The 17,836-nt window shown below is 41.0% G+C and overlaps 1 protein-coding gene across 3 annotated transcripts in view; it reads right to left on the minus strand.

The window, feature by feature from the left end:
- fam189a2 (family with sequence similarity 189 member A2) overlaps positions 1-17,836 on the minus strand; it is a 45,480-nt gene that overhangs the window by 6,272 nt on the left and 21,372 nt on the right. For all 3 annotated transcript variants that reach the window (XM_051422166.1, XM_051422165.1, XM_051422164.1), the window contains 6 exons: positions 9,711-9,830; positions 7,979-8,086; positions 6,414-6,547; positions 6,149-6,284; positions 5,551-5,620; positions 2,826-3,071 (listed from right to left, as the gene is read on the minus strand). In XM_051422166.1, the coding sequence (XP_051278126.1) occupies positions 2,826-3,071; positions 5,551-5,620; positions 6,149-6,284; positions 6,414-6,547; positions 7,979-8,086; positions 9,711-9,830 (814 nt within the window). The remainder of the gene's footprint in view (positions 1-2,825; positions 3,072-5,550; positions 5,621-6,148; positions 6,285-6,413; positions 6,548-7,978; positions 8,087-9,710; positions 9,831-17,836) is intronic.

Consider the following 17,836-nt stretch of genomic DNA (forward strand, 5'->3'; position numbering starts at 1 on the left):
AGACCTTTTTCACAAAAAAATAGTAGGATAAACACAGGTGTTACTAATGATACCAACTGTTCCATTTAGGCCAAACAAGTTCAGGGTGCTGCCAGGCACAGGGGGGAAGGCTACTTACATTACATAAAGTAGGACAGTTTTATTTTGACAACTTGTAAATTAACCTTAATTTGTCAATGGCAGCTAAATCTGGGAAGCGAGTTCGGGTCAGACATTTCTCAGTTCAGGGTTGCAGCTTTCAAATAATAGACGGGTCATATTTGGGGCCGGTTGTATATTTCCACATACTTTTAGGTTTGGGCACAATTTTTTTGACCCATGAAGACCTCTACTGTGATTGGCTCAGCTGTTTCAGTGCAATGAGACCAGTGATGTGACTGACAGAGATTTATCACCCAGCCCTTTTGCACTGTGCTGCTCATACATGAACCAAAATAGCAGATGGAGACGCTGTAGGTACCAGATGTGCTTGGAGTCCTGCCTTTGCAGATGTAACACATTATCACATTATGATTGGCTGTACTGCCCGACCCGTACTTCCTCCTCGAGATGATTCTCGATTTGATGTGCATCTCAACGGTTGATATATTGGGGAGGTCAAGATCTGATTAACAATACTGAGAGAGATTCAGACTTCATTACAAAGTCAACGTTAACTCTCTTCATTCCGAAATTTTCATGAAATTTACTTTGTTATAAACGTGAGAAATTAAACCTGATGCTAGTTACTTGTTGGAATGAATTCAGTTAGTAGGAGCTGATCTACTTCTACTACTACTACTACTACTACTACTACTACTACTAGAGAGTGTGTGAGCTGGTGGTCATGGCAGACATGACAGACACATTACTGTCTAACACAGAACTGGCAAGAAAAACTGTGGGGATAATTCCCTTATGTTGAATTATGTTTTCCTGTAGACACATTTAACAAAAACAGATGGCTTTATAACAGTATACCAGCTCTAGAAATCTGCATTTTTAGAGGAACTGACAAAAGCTAAAATTCTAAAGAAGTTAAGAATTAAATGAGTTTCAGTCGATAGTGTAATGAAGTGTGCAGATGTTGACCTCCACAAAGATTAATTCCATCCCACTGAATGAAATGGTTTATTAATTCAATTCAATTTTATTTGTATAGCGCCAATTCATAACAGAAGTTATCTCAGGACACTTTTCAAATAGAGCAGGTCTAGACCGAACTCTTTATAACATTATTTACAGAGACCCAACAGTACCACCATGAGCAAGCACTTGGCGACAAGGGCAAGGAAAAACTGCCTGTTAAAAGGCAGAAACCTAGGACAGAGGACAGATCCTCCGGCTCTAGGTGGGTGGTCATCTGTCTCGACCAGTTGGGGAGGGGGAGAGAGAGAGAGAGAGACAGACAGACAGACAGACAGACAGCAACAACAGTAGCAACAACTACACTAATAGTAGTGACTGATGATGATGAACATGACAACAGCAACGATGGGGGACAATGAGCAGTGACAACAACAACAACAACAGTAACCGTAGCTATAATAATACTTATAATAATAATAACACTAATATCAGTGATATTGGCAATGGCAGTCAAGCAGGACCATGGCAGGAGGCTCCACCAGGACCCATGAGAACCTGCGAGACGAAAAAGCACAAGAACTCCGGGGAACATGCATTAATGGGACATGAATGAGGGCAGAAAGAGAGAAAGAGGAAGAGAGGAGCTCAGTGCATCATGGGAAATTCCCTGATAGTCTAGGCCTATAGCAGCATAACTAAGGACTCACCTGATCCAGCCCTAACTATAAGCTTTATCAAAGAGGAATGTCTTAAGCCTACTCTTAAATGTGGAGAGGGTGTCTGCCTCCCGAACCACAAATGGAAGCTGGTTCCACAGGAGAGGAGCTTGGTAACTGAAGGCTCTGGCTCCTGTTCTACTATTAGAGACTATAGGAACCACAAGTAGCCCAGCATTCAGAGAACGTAGTGTTCTAGTGGGGTAATAGGGTACTATGAGCTCTTTAAGATATGAAGGGGCCTGACCATAAAGAGCTTTGTAGGTGAGGAGGAGGATTTGAAATTCTATTCAAAATTTTACAGGGAGCTGGTGCAGAAAAGCTAGAACAGGAGAGATGTGATCTCTTTTTCTAGTTCCTGTCAGTACTCGTGCTGCAGCGTTCTGAATTAATTGGAGCATCTTAATGGACTTATTGGGGCAACCTGATAACAAAGAGTTGCATTAATCCAGCCTAGAAGTAACAAATGCATGGATTAGTTTTTCTGCATCTGTCTGTGATAGGATGTGTCTAATTTTTGTAATATTACGTAAATGAAAAAAGGCAGTCCTGGAGGTTTGCTTTATGTGGGAATTAAATGAAAGATTCTGATCAAAGATAACTCCAAGATTCCTGACAGTGGTGCTAGAGGCCAAGGTAATCTAGAGTAACTATATCTTTAGACAGTAAGTCTCTAAGGTTTTTGGGGCCAAGTACAAGAATATAGTTTTTTTCTGAGTTTAACATCAGAAAATTGCAGCTCATCCAGGATTTTATGTCCTTAAGACATGTTTGTAATTTAGATAATTGATTAATTTCATCGGGCTTGATCGATAGATATAACTGCGTATCATCTGCATAACAGTGAAAGTTAATGGAGTGATTCCTAATAATGGGAGCATATATAAAGTAAATAGTATTGGTCCAAGTACACAACCTTGTGAAACTCTTATTAATGTGCTGACTATATATGTAGTCTGGACTGTTGTCACAATTGTCCAATTCTCATACTGGTGTACCAATTTCCAAAGATTGCATAGTTCTACATGAGCAAAAAGCCACCTTTAGCAGCGAGGTCCATCAATACTGGGTCACTGTTGGAGCGGTGGATCCTGGCTTTCCTCCAGGGAATCGCAGCTGGAGCGTACTGTTGCTGCTGTTGCTGCTGCTGCGGCTGCTCAGGAGGAGGATGAGGAGGAGGAGGAGGAGGAGGAGCAGGAGGTGGCGGTGGCGGTGGCGGCGGCTGGAGCGGGGGCTTGGCCTGCGGAAGGACTCCTGGTGATGCCGACACTGTTTGGGGACTTGTGACTAAAACCGAACGAAGACAGATGGACACGTGCTATTAGAACTAAAGGCAGTGTCTGACAGTCACTTAAATATCACAGACTGACAGAAGATGGTTGGACGTCTTTGTTCAGAGAAGAGTCACACACATTCCCACAAAATGAGGTCACAGCCAAATTGTAGTCAGCTTTTCTTGAATATTCTTCCAAACAAAACTTCTATTTGATTGGTTGAAAGTCATGATTAAGACTCCCAAATACTTAATTCTTGTATTGCAAGTGCATTGTCACATAATTGGAAATTAGATGTTACATGCAAAGGATCACAGGGTATATATAAAAACTAATAAAATAGCAAATGGCTGTCAGTCAGGGACACTCATTTATAGCGAATTGTTTTACACTTTGACAGCAGAGCCCTCTCCACCAAATCTGAGAGAGCTCTTACAGACTCTGAGCAGAGATGAGGATTCTGCTGGAGGAACTAGTCTTCTTTAACAAACACATACACCACCGTTCAAAAGTTTGGGGTCACCCAGACAATTTCATGTTTTCCATGAAAACTCACACTTTTAGTCATCAAATGAGTTGCAAAATGAATAGAAAATATAGTCAAGACATTGACGAGGTTAGAAATAATGATTTTTATTTGAAATAATAATTTTGTCCTTCAAACTTTGCTTTCGTCAAAGAATCCTCCATTTGCAGAATTACAGCCTTGCAGATCTTTGGCATTCTAGCTGTCAATTTGTTGAGGTAATCTGAAGAAATTTTGCCCCACGCTTCCTGAAGACCTCCCACAAGTTGGATTGGCTTGATGGGCACTCTTACATACCATACGGTCAAGCTGCTCCCACAACAGCTCAATAGGGTTGAGAACTGGTGACTGCGCTGGCCACTCCATTACAGACAGAATACCAGTTGACGCTTCTTCCCTAAATAGTTCTTGCATAGTTTGGAGGTGTGCTTTGGGTCATTGTCCTGTTGTAGGAGGAAATTGGCTCCAATCAAGCGCTGTCCACAGGGTAAGGCATGGTGTTGCAAAATGGAGTGATAGCCTTCCTTATTCAAATCCCTTTTACCTTGTACAAATCTCCCACTTTACCAGCACCAAAGCAGCCCCAGACCATCACATTACCTCCACCATGCTTGACAGATGGCGTCAGGCACCCTCCAGCATCGTTCACTTGTTCTGCGCTCACAAATGTTCTTCTGTGTGATCCAAACACCTCAAACTTAGATTTGTCTGTCCATAACACTTTTTCAATCTTCCTCTGTCCAATGTCGTGTTTTGCCCATCTTGATCTTTCCTTTATTGGCCAGTCCAGATGTGGCTTTTCTTTGCCACTCTGCCTAGAAGGCCAGCATCCCGGAGTCGCCCTCACTGTGGACGTTGAGACTGGCATTTTGCGGGTACCATTTAATGAAGATGCCAGTTGAGGACCTGTGAGGCGTCTATTTTCAAACTAGAGACTCTAATGTACTTGTCCTCTTGCTTAGTTGTGCACCGGGCCTCCCCTCTTCTATTCTGGTTAGAGCCCATTTGTGTGTTCTCTGAAGGGAGTAGTACACCATTGTAGGAAATCTTCAGTGTCTTGGCAATTTCTCGCATGGAATAGCCTTCATTTTCAGAACAAGAATAGACTGTCGAGTTTCAGAGGAAAGTTTCTTTTCGGGCCATTTTGAGAGTATAATCGAACCCACAAATGCTGATGCTCCAGATACTCAACAAGCTCAAAGGAAGGCCAGTTTTTAACTTCTCTAATCAGCACAACAGTTTTCAGCTGTGCTAACATAATTGCAGAAGGGTTTTGTAATCATCAATTAGCCTTTTAACACGATTAGCTAACACAATGTACCATTAGAACACAGGAGTGATGGTTGCTGGAAATGGGCCTCTGTACACCTATGTAGATATTCCATTAAAAATCAGCCGTTTCCAGCTAGAATAGTCATTAACCACATTAACAATGTCTAGACTGTATTTCTGATTAATTTAATGTTATCTTCATTGAAAAAAACAATGCTTTTCTTTCAAAAATAAGGACATTTCTAAGTGACCCCAAACTTTTGAACGGTAGTGTACATATATCAATATTAAATATATTCATAAGTTCATAAATTCATTTTCAGATTGCTAGCCCAGACATTCCTCAGTGAAATTTGCTGCGATCGATCTGTTAGAAAATCATGAGACTTCACTTGGAACCTAATTGTGGTTTGTCCCTAGCAGGTGGTCTACAGTGCAACCTGCAGCAGCTACATGCATACTGGGTGCCTTGTTCTCTTCCAAGGCACCTTTCTTTATCACTGGTGGCCCCAGATTGTAGACAAGGGAAGCAAAAGCATGCATCTTGTTTTACACAGCCAAACCAACTCAGGTTAATGCCCATCAGAGGGAACTGAAGGGACTGACAGAGCAGTTGTCTCTGAGTTTTATGTTCCCAGATCAGCCAGTCAGATGTCAGGTACATTTCTATCTGGAGTGTGGTTGTGTGTCCTACCTGGAACAGAGGCTCCTGGTTGAGAGGTAGTCGGGCTCATAGTCACCTCTGTCAGAGCGATCTCTGTCTCCTGAAATAAACAGAGACCATCACACTGCTATGGTCATATGAACAAGGCAAAAGATGTTGAGTTGGTAATTATAGTGTATTGACTAATTTAATAATGTCTGCACAGCTGGAATTCATTAACATGATAAATGCCAGTGTGTTAAATCCATGAGATTAAAAAGTTGACCCCTATGAGCTCTTATAATACAGGACAGCACTTGCTCATGGTGGTCAGTCATAGGTGGTCATTGTTTAAGAGACACTTGTAGCATGCTTGGCTGTGCTCATAACAGCTAATTTGTATATAGAATATCGATGTATGTGTCGGTGGGAAGTAACAAGAAACTGCAGCATGAATGCCAAACTAGGTTAAAGTTTGTTTTTCAACTGTAAAATGTCCCAGGAAGTATGTATCTGGGTAACAATTCTTAAATAAAGTAAGGGATCTGTACCAAAATTATTTTTTATGGTATGGTTTACTTTATGTATCTGCCTCAAAAATCCAGCATTGGTTGGGCTATAGTGTAAAGGATGCTAATTTATACTGTACCTGTGTAACTGCATTGGTGGAGCTTCCAGCAACAGCCTCATATGGAGGTGGGGGGTCCAACGGACAGAAGACCTCCACCCCTTTGATACGAGCCCCGTAGATATGAGGGAGAGGAATCACGCTGTCCCCAAGCATCCTGAAACAGTCAACCAGCAAACTACTGAGTGAGTCACCATGACCTACAGAGCTAATGTGGCTAATCAACACTAACAACAGGACTGCAGTCAGAATGTAGTTAAAGTGGAACAGAACATTGGGCTGTTACCGGCGAGCCAGGCGTGGTGTGTATGAGTAGAAAGTGGAGAAGTAGGAGGGGGGCGGGGCCGGGGCCACAAACTCATCCGGGTCCGGGACCTGAGCAGGCTCCTCTCTTTCTTCCACTGTGGCCCTTGGTTCGTCCTATCACAGATCAGGGAAATGTGACATCACACCTCATGATAAATGGTATTAAATCAGACGCACATCACCAGGCACACAGGAATTGACTGTGTGTGCATGACGGGTGGACAGATAAGGGCAGGATGTACACAGGGCTGGCTTACAGTGACATTCAGTTGCAGCTCAAAAGTAACAAAAATCTACATGGTCCTGAGGTTCAAGGCTTATTTCAGCTTTTAAGCCAACATCTAAAAGAAGTGCTTTTCTCAGCTTCTGTTTCCAGGGTAAAAAATTCATTCTGAAACTCACTGTAGCACAATGAAGCTAGTTTGTGCACCCTGCCATGTGTATGATGGGCTAATGTTGCATGGGAAGCATGATACGGATGTTATTTTCAGCCAATACAATAACCGATAATTACCTGCTTCTCATGGCCAATACCGATAAGATAACTGATATTTTCACATTTTTGTATTTTAGAAGTTCATAACCTGTAGTTACACACTTGATGATAAGAAAGGCTGAGATTTAGTGAGCAAAGACAAATGATTTAATATTCCATAGCTCTGAGCTAACCAAATCTGACTGGCACTGCAGTTCTGACTCTTCAAATGTTCTCCAAGTACAGCAGGAACAAACACAAATGGACTCTGGCTTTCATAGAACATCAATCGTTATGCAAAAAAACTCAATAAATTATTATTGTCTAAAAATGTATCAGCTGTAATTTATTATCCCAATATCATTATTAAAGGAACAGTTCAACATTTTGGAAAATAGGTTTATTTGTTTTCATCCCGAGAGCAAGATGAGGAGATCAATAGCACTCTGATGTCTGTGCACTCCAGCTCGTAACTCCCCATAAAACCACAACACATAATTCAGACGAGACGCTATGAAGCCTGGGAAGACTAGCAACCGCACCCACGGTGGCTAATGGGGAATAAACAATAAACCATTCTCACATGTTAAGTAGTGAGCCTTAGAGGGGTTGGAAGGTGGAGTTTTTTTTACTTTGGGCAGAGCAGGCTAGCCGTTTCCCAGTGTTACAGTGTTTATGTATTATTTATCTAGGCTAACCACATACTGACCCCAGCTCCATACTGAACACACTCACTCAGTTCCAGTGCCCCCCCTTACGCACTCTATGGTGCACAGTCCTGCTAATCTGGTGAGGGTCAGGGCTGTCCCACTGTAAAAGTGTTTGTGGGCTCTCTTCAGTCTTCTTATTTGTATTTAGTAAGATTAACGATACATATTTCAGTATCTGACAGCTGATTACAATCAGTGTGTTTTTCCTCAAAGTTGTGCAGTTGCTCTAGGAATAAAAAGATCATCATGTCATATCTTAATTCTGATTAGGGAACGTCCGAGCAGTAGGCCACAGCACCGACCCAGTGTGAGAACGACATTAGCCTTGCTGCAGCACAGCTGGCTGCGGTGTGATCGTACCATGCAGGGTGTTCTTGTGGTGAAGATCTGCAGGTATCTCAGGGCCGCCGCCATGAGGCACACAGCTGTGGTCAGAGCGTTCAGAGCACACAGTGCAAACAGCACTTTCTGGGAGGGAAAAAGACACAGATCAGTGAGAACAGAGCAGAGAGAACTATTTTATATGCTGTCCATATTTCAAACAGACCAAGGGCTCGATTATTATGGAATTCTGCACTGAGAATAGAGCACGTCTGTTTCTGGACCAATGCCAATCTGCTGCCACTGGTGATTAATCAATAAGAGCAAACTAGATACTTAAAGCAATGATGGAATAATGCTTGAACTGTAAATCAACAATTTCAATGAATCACTCTCTAAACAGCAGATGTGTTTAAATCAGAATCAGAATCAGATATACTTTAATAATCCCGTGGGGCCAGTGTGTAACATTTAGTTTATTTTGAATAAAGGAATCATTATGTTTTTGTTACCTTAGTATGAGCCTTTTATACCAACAGCCACCACGTGTTGCCTTCATTCTTAAACTATGTCTAGAAACTTATTTCAAGGTTTGAGTTAAAACTATTACTAATTTCAACCAACTGTGAAATATGGTCACAATCTCCCCTTGTGTTCCTGAGTTATGGTGGTGAATAATGGACAAAAAGCCTTTCCAAGACATTATGATGTCACAGTGAAGTTGACCTTTGACGTTTTGGGTTAAACACATATTCACTTCATCGTTCCATCCCATTAAACATCTGTGTGAAATGTTTGTTCAAATTGGTCAAAAACGTTTTCTGTGATGTCACATTAACTTTGACCTGGTCAGGTCCTCTAATTGGACGTGTGTGCCAAATTTGAAGAAATCCACTCAAAGGACAGATGGACGGACAACCATAAAACATAATGTCACCGCTGTCGCCGGTACAGAGTACTAACATTTAATGTGGTTACAGCAGCAACATCAGCAGATCCGTCTGCACTGACCTATGAATGATTATGGGTGATTACAGGATCTGTTGTTCACAGCTGCTTCATACCGTCCTCTATATTCTGCATGTTAACATAGGACAACATCAGCTTCTGCAGTTATATGGCTTAATACTCGATTCTGATTGGCTGCAGGGTATCTGGTAATTCCTGAAGGAGGACACCTACTAAGTCTGTTCACCAGTCCAAATTAATCTTCTGAAATAAATTGAATGAAAACTAAATCTGCCTCTCATAAATATATCTGAGTGCAGTCCTTCAGGGCCTCGTCTTCTTAACACCACAGGATGGAGACTGACACTCAAACCCCTACACTGCCCCTCTGAACTTACTCATACTTTGTATAAGCGATCCTTCCCAGTCCTTTTCAAAGTATTGAAGACTTCTGGCTGCAGCCCTCAGTACACATTGTTAGTGAAAATCTTGATATTGATTTGGGGACGATGACATGGCTGAGTTTGTTGTATTGTTTTGTATGCAGTGTTACTGATGGCCTCAGCAAAACACATGAAAATATAAATAATGATCTTATTTTTGTCTTTGGCAAGTGACCGTGGCATAACCGACGAGGTGGCCATAGTCAGGAATCAATGGAGCTCATTAATTCCTGATTATGAACACTTTGTCGGCTATTATCCCTTACATACGTGACTTCTCTAATAACATGTGATGATTATAAATGCGTATGTGTGTAACTATTTCAATGTGCATGCACTATGTATTCAGGTCTCAGCATACAGAGCACTCAGCAGCGTACCTTGAGCAGGATCCTCATGGTGCTGCAGGAGTGGGCGGGGTGCAGCTCCAGCAGCTTCTCCTCGGGACATTTGGAGCTGGGGGAGAGGGAGCAACAGTAACACACATCTCCAGCCTCGCTCTGAAACCACACACAGACACACACATGAGGAGGGTTAATTTTCATATGATTTGAAACATTTCTTAATTCACAAAGCCCTAGAAAGTTCAGGATCTCTTCATCAGGAGCAGCTTAAAAGCAGCTAGACACAACAACATACTGAGCTATGTGACTGTGACACGAATACATCATGGGACTGACATTTACTAGGATACTAGTCTAATAATTCAAATACTACGAGACAATAAAAATCTGCAGGCCTCCAGAATTTCTCCTGTTGTACATTTGATGATGTTTTAGGAAGAAGCCTCCCTGTTATCAGATCTGCTTCCATTTTAATCTAATAAAATGCTGTTGATGCAAACTCAACACTTAGAAATAAAACTTAATAATTCTTGATAAATTCAGTATAATGTACATTTCCACAGCACAACACAGTCATGTCATACTCATGTCCCCTTTTGAATGAAAATATACTGTTTGTTTTCAAGCCCGACACTCACATTAAAGAAAGGTTTTATTTTTAATGACAATGATCTTATTTCTTAATGACAGCAGGCTGAGCTACAGACAGACATCAAAGACACTTTATCCATTCTGACTGAAATCATACCTACTGCAGATTTTGGGTCAGCTGTTTACATCCGATGTGATGGTGTTTACATGTGCCGATTACAGTACTGATGTTCATTTCTAGTATTGGTTGACAATTTAGCATGCATGTTGAATTATTTAACATGTTAAAGACTACTGAACTTTAAGAAATCAGCATTCTGAGGACCTTTTCATTGTCATATTGCTGCACAATTGGCCTAAAAAATTTCTCCCCTCTAAAAATCGGTATCGTCTCAATAAAACAATATCAGTCGGACTCTACTATTGATGACGATGATTGATGCTCACAACCCGAAACACCAACTTTGTGTGGTCATTTATTTAATTTTATGTATTCACTTTGTGGGAATTAATGAGCACGTTGCGATGTCGGAGAAAAGAAAACCTTCAGACCTTTTTATATGCAGGAAAAAGTGGAGGCAAACAGCTCTGGTGGAGGACTGTTGTATGGATTCAGCAATAATAGTAGTAGTAATAATAATAATAATAATAATAATCATCATACTTAGTGATGGGATGATATGTAAGGGTTAATGCAAAATTTGGTGTTCATTATCAGGAATTAATGTATGATGTGTAAATGCAATAAATATGAGTTTTATAACAAAATGGTAGGTAAAGTGATTCCAGTATGTTTTAGGACCATTTAAAAAGTATTTTGTATATTTTCCCATTATTATTATTATTATTATTATTTCATTTTTTTTAAATATTATCTCCTAAAGTTATTTCTGCAAGCATTGAGTCATTGAAATTTTAATTACTGAATATCTTTTTACATGTGACGCCAAAGCTACATTGGGAGTCCTGCACTTGATCTGCATCAGCATGAAAATAGGGCCCCACACAGACAGACAGACAGACAGAAAAAACACACACACACACACACACACACACACACACACACACACACACACACACACACACACACACACACACACACACACACACACACACACAGAGAGAGAGAGAGCAAACATACACACATATCTATTTATCTATTTATAGAACAGAGTGCCAAACACTGCACAACCCCATGTATTCTTATACCTCCAACCCCCTCACAGAGAGGACAGATGGGACAAAAATTCTGGTGAAAAACGGAGCAGCAGGAAAGAAACGGAGGAGAGGAAGCCTGGCAGAGGGAGGAAGGAAAGACTACACAACAGCAGGAAAGGTCAAAAGGTCACACAGACAGAGGAGCTCTGGCCTGAACTAGACTCATCATTCCTGCAGCCTGACCTACAAGAAATCGCTTTTCCCTGGTCAAAGCCTAGATAAGACCCCCTATGACGTACTGCAAACATAAATGCACACATCCATTCCAGCATTTTATTCTACCTGACAGCACAGGCCTTCCACTATAAACAAAATGTCAAGTCGAACTTCCTCCTATAGTTCTCTGTGACCCTGACAACTTCCTGCATGCAACCAACAGCTGTCCTCTCTACATGAGGGAACGGTGGACATGCTCTCTCTCTACAACAACACTTTAAAATCAAACAAAGTAGGCTGGAATTGTGTTATTAATCACTTTTCTCCAGGTATGTACAGTAAGTTTGATTTATTAATTTATTCATTATTTTCTATTTTCAAATTTCATTAACAATCAGAATCAATATTAATGGATTAATGGGGACTGATTTTGCAACGCTCCAATCACTGATCAAACTGTACAGTTAAACATTTTATTTAGGTCATATACACTTTAGTCTTTGTGGAAACTAAGGGAAACAGATCAAAGTGTGTCAGATTTCTAAACTAAATGAAATAATTTTCACAATATTCACAGAGCCTTCACTCTCTGATAAACAGCCTCGTCCTGCATTAGAAACAACCAAAGAGCCAATAGAACAATGAGAAGAAAACACTGAATCTGTCAGAAAAGAAGCCTATTAAGTATGTTGCTAAAGATATGTATTAAAAAAAACATAATACAGAGAATTGTATAATAAGTTGCTAAAATATCAGGAATATTCACAGGAAATAATCTGCACAGAATTCATCCCACTGACTGGACTAGCACGGCTATGGGTGAAGAGGACAGTACTCATGCAGTGGAAAGTCAGGAAACCTAATTGTTTCAGTTTGGAGAACTGGCACAGGGAATAGCTGGACTATCTGGCTCAATGGAACAAGTGGCCTCAACCTACAGAGTTTGGACAGCAGCTTTGAAGGTCCTTACACTACAATAAATGTCATTCTTACACGACACATCCCATTAATCTGCCACACGCTGGCAGAGGTTGCACTCAGTTTTGCTCGTTTGTTTAAGTAGGACAAGCAGCTGGCTGGTTCTACCCACAATTAACACGCAGGTGCATCTCAATAAATTAGAATATCATGGTAAAGTTAATTTAGTAATTCAATTCAAAAAGTGAAACTCATATGATATAGATTCTTTACACACAGAGTGAAATATTTCAAGCCTTTATTTCTTTTAATTTTGATGATTATGGCTTACAGCTAATGAAAACCCAAAAATCTGTATCTCAGAAAATTTGAATATTAGTAATAGTTCAATATTGTAGACTCACAATGTCCCACTCTAATCAGTTAATTGACTCAAAACACCTGCAAAGGTTTCCTGAGCCTTTAACGGTCTCTAAGGCTGGTTCAGTAGGCTACACAATCATGGGGGAGACTGCTGACTTGACAGTTGTCCAGAAGACAGTCACTGACACCCTCCATAAGGAGGGTAAGCCACAAAAGGTCATTGCTAAAAAATCTGGCTGTTCAGAGTGCTGTATCCAGGCATATTCATAGAAAGTTGGGTGGCAGGAAAAAGTGTGGTAGGAAAAGGTGCACAAGCAGCAGGGATAACCGCAGACTTGAGGATTGTCAAGCAAAATCCATTCAAGAATTTGGGGGAGCTTAATAAGGAGTGGACTGAGGCTGGAGTCAGTGCATCAAGAGCCACCACACACAGATGTATCCAGGACATGGGCTACAACTGTCAGAAGCGTCTTACCTGGGCCAAGGAGAAAAAGGACAGACAGTTGCTCAATGGTCCAAAGTCCTCTTTTCAGATGAAAGTGAAGATTGCATTTCATTTGGGAATCAAGGTCCTGCTCCAAAGTCTGGAGGAAGAGTGGAAAGGCACAGAATCCAAGTTGCTTTTAGTCCAGTGTGAAGTTTCCACAGTCAGTGATGATTTGGGGAGCCATGTCATCTGCTGGTGTTGGTCCACTGTGTTTTATCAAGTCCAAAGTCAACGCAGCCATCTACCAGGACATTTTAGAGCACTGCTTCCTTTTGCTGATAAGCTTAATGGAGATGCTGATTTCATTTTCCAGCAGGACTTGGCAGCTGCCCACACTGCCAAAGGTACCAATACCTGGTTTAATGACCATGGTTTTACTGTGCTTGATTAGCCAGCAAACTAGTCTGACCTGAACCCCATAGAGCAGCGGTTCTCAAACTGGAGTCCCCGGATCCCCGGGGGTCCGCGAGCCATAGCTTGGGGGTCCGCGAAATAATATGCGATAAATTATTAAAGTTATGCCGTATCATTAAAAATTGCATAAGTACACATGGGAACCACTGCGCCAATAAAACAAAAATACTGATCCACCGAAAGAATGAGGAATACATGCTTCAGAAAACACGACTGGTAAACCTGGCCACAACTTCAGGAAAGCACAGAGGGCTTCAATATTTGGTGGTGCAACGGATTGCAAAAAGTAAGAAGCCACACTCAATTGGACAAGAACTTCTTCTTCCAGCGACAGTTGATATGTGTGGAGCTGTGCTTGGGACAGAGGCAGCTAATAAACTGAAAACTGTACCGCTTTCAAATGTCACCGTGAGAAGGAGAATTGAAGAACTATCGGCTGACATTCAGTCACAGCTACTGGATAGACTGCGTTCATGTGAGCAATTTTCTATTCAGCTGGACGAATCAACAGACATTTCCAGTGCAGCTCAGTTGATTGTTTTGGTGCGCTATCCCTGGGAAGGAGACATTTTGGAGGACTTTCTGTTCTGCAAGGAGGTGCCAGGCAGGACAACAGGTGAGGAAATAGTCAGACTGCTGGATGCTTTCATGACTGAAGCGAGACTGAGTTGGGAAAAATGTGTGGCCGTTTATAAGGATGGCGCAGCGGCGATGACTGGCCGAAAGAGTGGAGTAACGGCACGGATAAAGTCTGTCAATCCGAGGATTATGGCGACTCACTGTATGCTACACCGGCAAGCACTCGCTTCCAAAGACATGGAACCAGATCTTCACTCTGTTTTGAACACAGCTGTGGCTGCAGTTAATTTTGTGAAGTCAAGGGCACTGCAATCACATTTGTTTGGACAACTTTGCCAGGATATGGATGCTGGACATGACGCACTGTTATATCACTGTGAGGGGCGATGGCTCTCTCGTGGTAAAGTTTTGCAGCGGGTGTTTGAGTTATGCAGAGAAATGGCAGAGTTTATGAGAGAGGAAAAACCCAACACAGCACAGTTTTTTACAGACCCGGAGAGTATGGCCAAGTTGGCATATCTTGCCGACATATTCAACATACTGAATAGCCTCAACCTCTCCATCCAAGGAGGCCACACATCCATCCTTGAAGTCAGCGACAAAGTCACTGCCTTCATGGAGAAAACAGTCCTATGGAGAAGGAGGATACAAGACGGAATAACAGACATGTTCCCCCAACTGAGTGAGTTTCTCCACACAAACAACTTGTCTGTGGCCACAGTGAGGAAGGTCGCGACCTCACACCTCACATCACTGAGCGAGCACTTCAGCTCATACTTCTCCGATGTGAACACTGATGCCTGGGACTGGGTGCGCGATCCGTTTGCACCAGCTGCAACAGAAAATGGCCTGACAGGTAAGGCAGAAGAGCAGCTGTTGGCCTTATCCTGTGATAGGACATTGAAGGCCCGATTCCAGCAGGTTAATCTGGCAAACGTCTGGCCCTCCCTCTCACATGAGTATCTCAAACTCACTGCTGAGGCCATGCAATTATTGCTCCCTTTTCCTACCACATACCTCTGTGAATCATCATTTTCCACTTTGACTGCAATGAAGAATAAGTAAGCCCTGTACTTATTCTTCGTTCGTTTACAAGTGGAGGATGATCTTCGAGTCTGTTTGTCAACCATCACTCCCAGAATAGATAAACTATGTTGTGAGAGACACTAATTTAGTGAGTTATTGATGTGAGTGATGTGTGAATTGATTTGTGTGTTATAAGACTCTGATAGAGCCTAATGCAAATATTTATAGGCTTAATTACTAAAACTGTTATGATGTTCAGTTTTCTGCCAGTAATTTGAATAAGGGGCAATAAGTTCATTATGTTATGGTTAAAAGTAAGCTTTTAACTGCTTTTAAAATTAACTGGGTTCGTTAGGACTTTGCCAGTCTTGTTACTGTTTTCTGAAAGCTTTAAGATCTGTTACTTGAAAATTAGAAATGCTGTGAGGTCAAAATGTAATCTGAATAAAAATGACCCTGTGTTTAAAAGTATAGAAATGGTATTAACATTTATTTATTCAAATTTAATTTGTTTAAGTTCATTTCAATGAAACTCACCTTAAGTATTTAGGTTGAAAAGTTTAAAATATAAATAATTCCTACAGCATCTAGGAGCACAAATGTCAGTAAACATGTTTAATGAGGATGATAAGGGGGTCCTTGGAAAATGTTCTCCCCTCTAAGGGGTCTTGGCCCCAAAAAGTTTGAGAACCCCTGCCATAGAGAGTCTGTGGGCTATTGTCAAGAGGAAGATGAGAGACACCAGACCCAACAATGCAGACGAGCTGAAGGCCGCTATCAAAGCAACTTGGACTTCCATAACACCTCGGCAGTGCCACAGGCTGATCGCCTCCATGCCACGCTGCATTGATGCAGTAATCCATACAAAAAGGAGCCCCGACCAAGTATTGAGTGCATATCTATGAACATACTTTTGAGTAGGCCAACATTTCTGTATTAAAATGTATTGGTCTTATGAAATATTCTAATTTTCTGAGATATAGAATTTGGGGTTTTCGTTAGCTGTAAGCCATAATCATCAAAATTAAAAGAAATAAAGGCTTGAAATATTTCACTCTGTGTGTAAGGAATCTATATAATATAGGAGTTTCACTTTTTGAATTTAATTACTGAAATAAATTAACTTTGTTATGATATTCTGATTTATTGAGATGCACCTGTAAACCTGCAGGGGTTTAAGCCAACTATAGACCGATTTCTAACCTCCCCTTCTAAGATTCTGGAGAAAGTAGTCGCCAAAGAGTTGTGGGACTTTCTACATAACAATAGTTTATTTGAGGATTTTCAGTCAGGATTTAGAGTTCATCACAGCACAGAGACAGCTCTGGATAAAGTTAATACTGACCTTTTGATTGCTTCTGACAAAGGACTTGTCTCTGTACTTGTATTATTAGATCTTAGTGCTGCATTTGACACGATTGACGATAATATTCTTTTACAGAGACTTGAGCATCAAATTGGCATTAAAGTCATACTTATCAGATCGTTCGCAGTTTGTACATGAATCTTCAATAAATACTACTACTAGTCATGGAATTCCACAAAGTTCTGTACTTTGACCAATACTTTATATATGGTCCCTTTAGGCAACATTATTAGGAATCAGTCCATTAACTTTCATTGCTATGCAGATGATACGCAGTAATATCTATCGATCAAGCCCGATGAAATTAATCAATTATCTAAATTAGAAACATGTCTTAAGGACATAAAATCCTGGATGATCTGCAATTTTCTGATGTTAAACAAAAAAAAAAAAAAAAGAAATTCTTGTACTTGGCCCCAAAAATCTTAGAGACTCACTGTCTAAGAGATAGCTACTCTAGATTGTATTACCTTGGCCTCTAGCACCACTGTCAGGAATCTTGGAGTTATCTTTGATCAGGACTTGTCCTTTAATTCCCACATAAAGCAAAACTCTAGGACTGCCTTTTTTAATTTACGTAATATTACAAAAATTAGACACATCCTATCACAGACAGATGCAGAAAAACTAATCCATGCATTTGTTACTTCTAGCTACTTTCCAGCCGAAGGTCTGTCCTAGGTTTCTGCCTCTTAACAGGCAGTTTTTCCTTGCCCCCGTCACCAAGTGCTTGCTCATGGTGGTACTGTTGGGTCTTTGTAAATGTTATAAGGAATTTGGTCTAGAACTGCTCCATTTGAAGTGTCTTGAGATAACTTCTGTTATGAATTGGCGCTATACAAAGAAAATTGAACTGAATTGAATTATATGTGACGCTTGTGTTGAGATGACTTGGAGTCAATGTTTCTGAGCTGTTGGCAGTTGGTAATATGGGTTATATAGTAGAGGGAAGAAGCATAAGACAAATGGACCTATAAAAAGGTCATAGGTTATGGGTCACTGCTGGTTGTAACTGACTTTGCTATATACTCTCTGCCCTGGGGT

The sequence above is a fragment of the Dicentrarchus labrax genome, unplaced genomic scaffold (assembly GCF_905237075.1).
Source record: "Dicentrarchus labrax unplaced genomic scaffold, dlabrax2021, whole genome shotgun sequence".
Taxonomy (NCBI): domain Eukaryota; kingdom Metazoa; phylum Chordata; class Actinopteri; family Moronidae; genus Dicentrarchus; species Dicentrarchus labrax.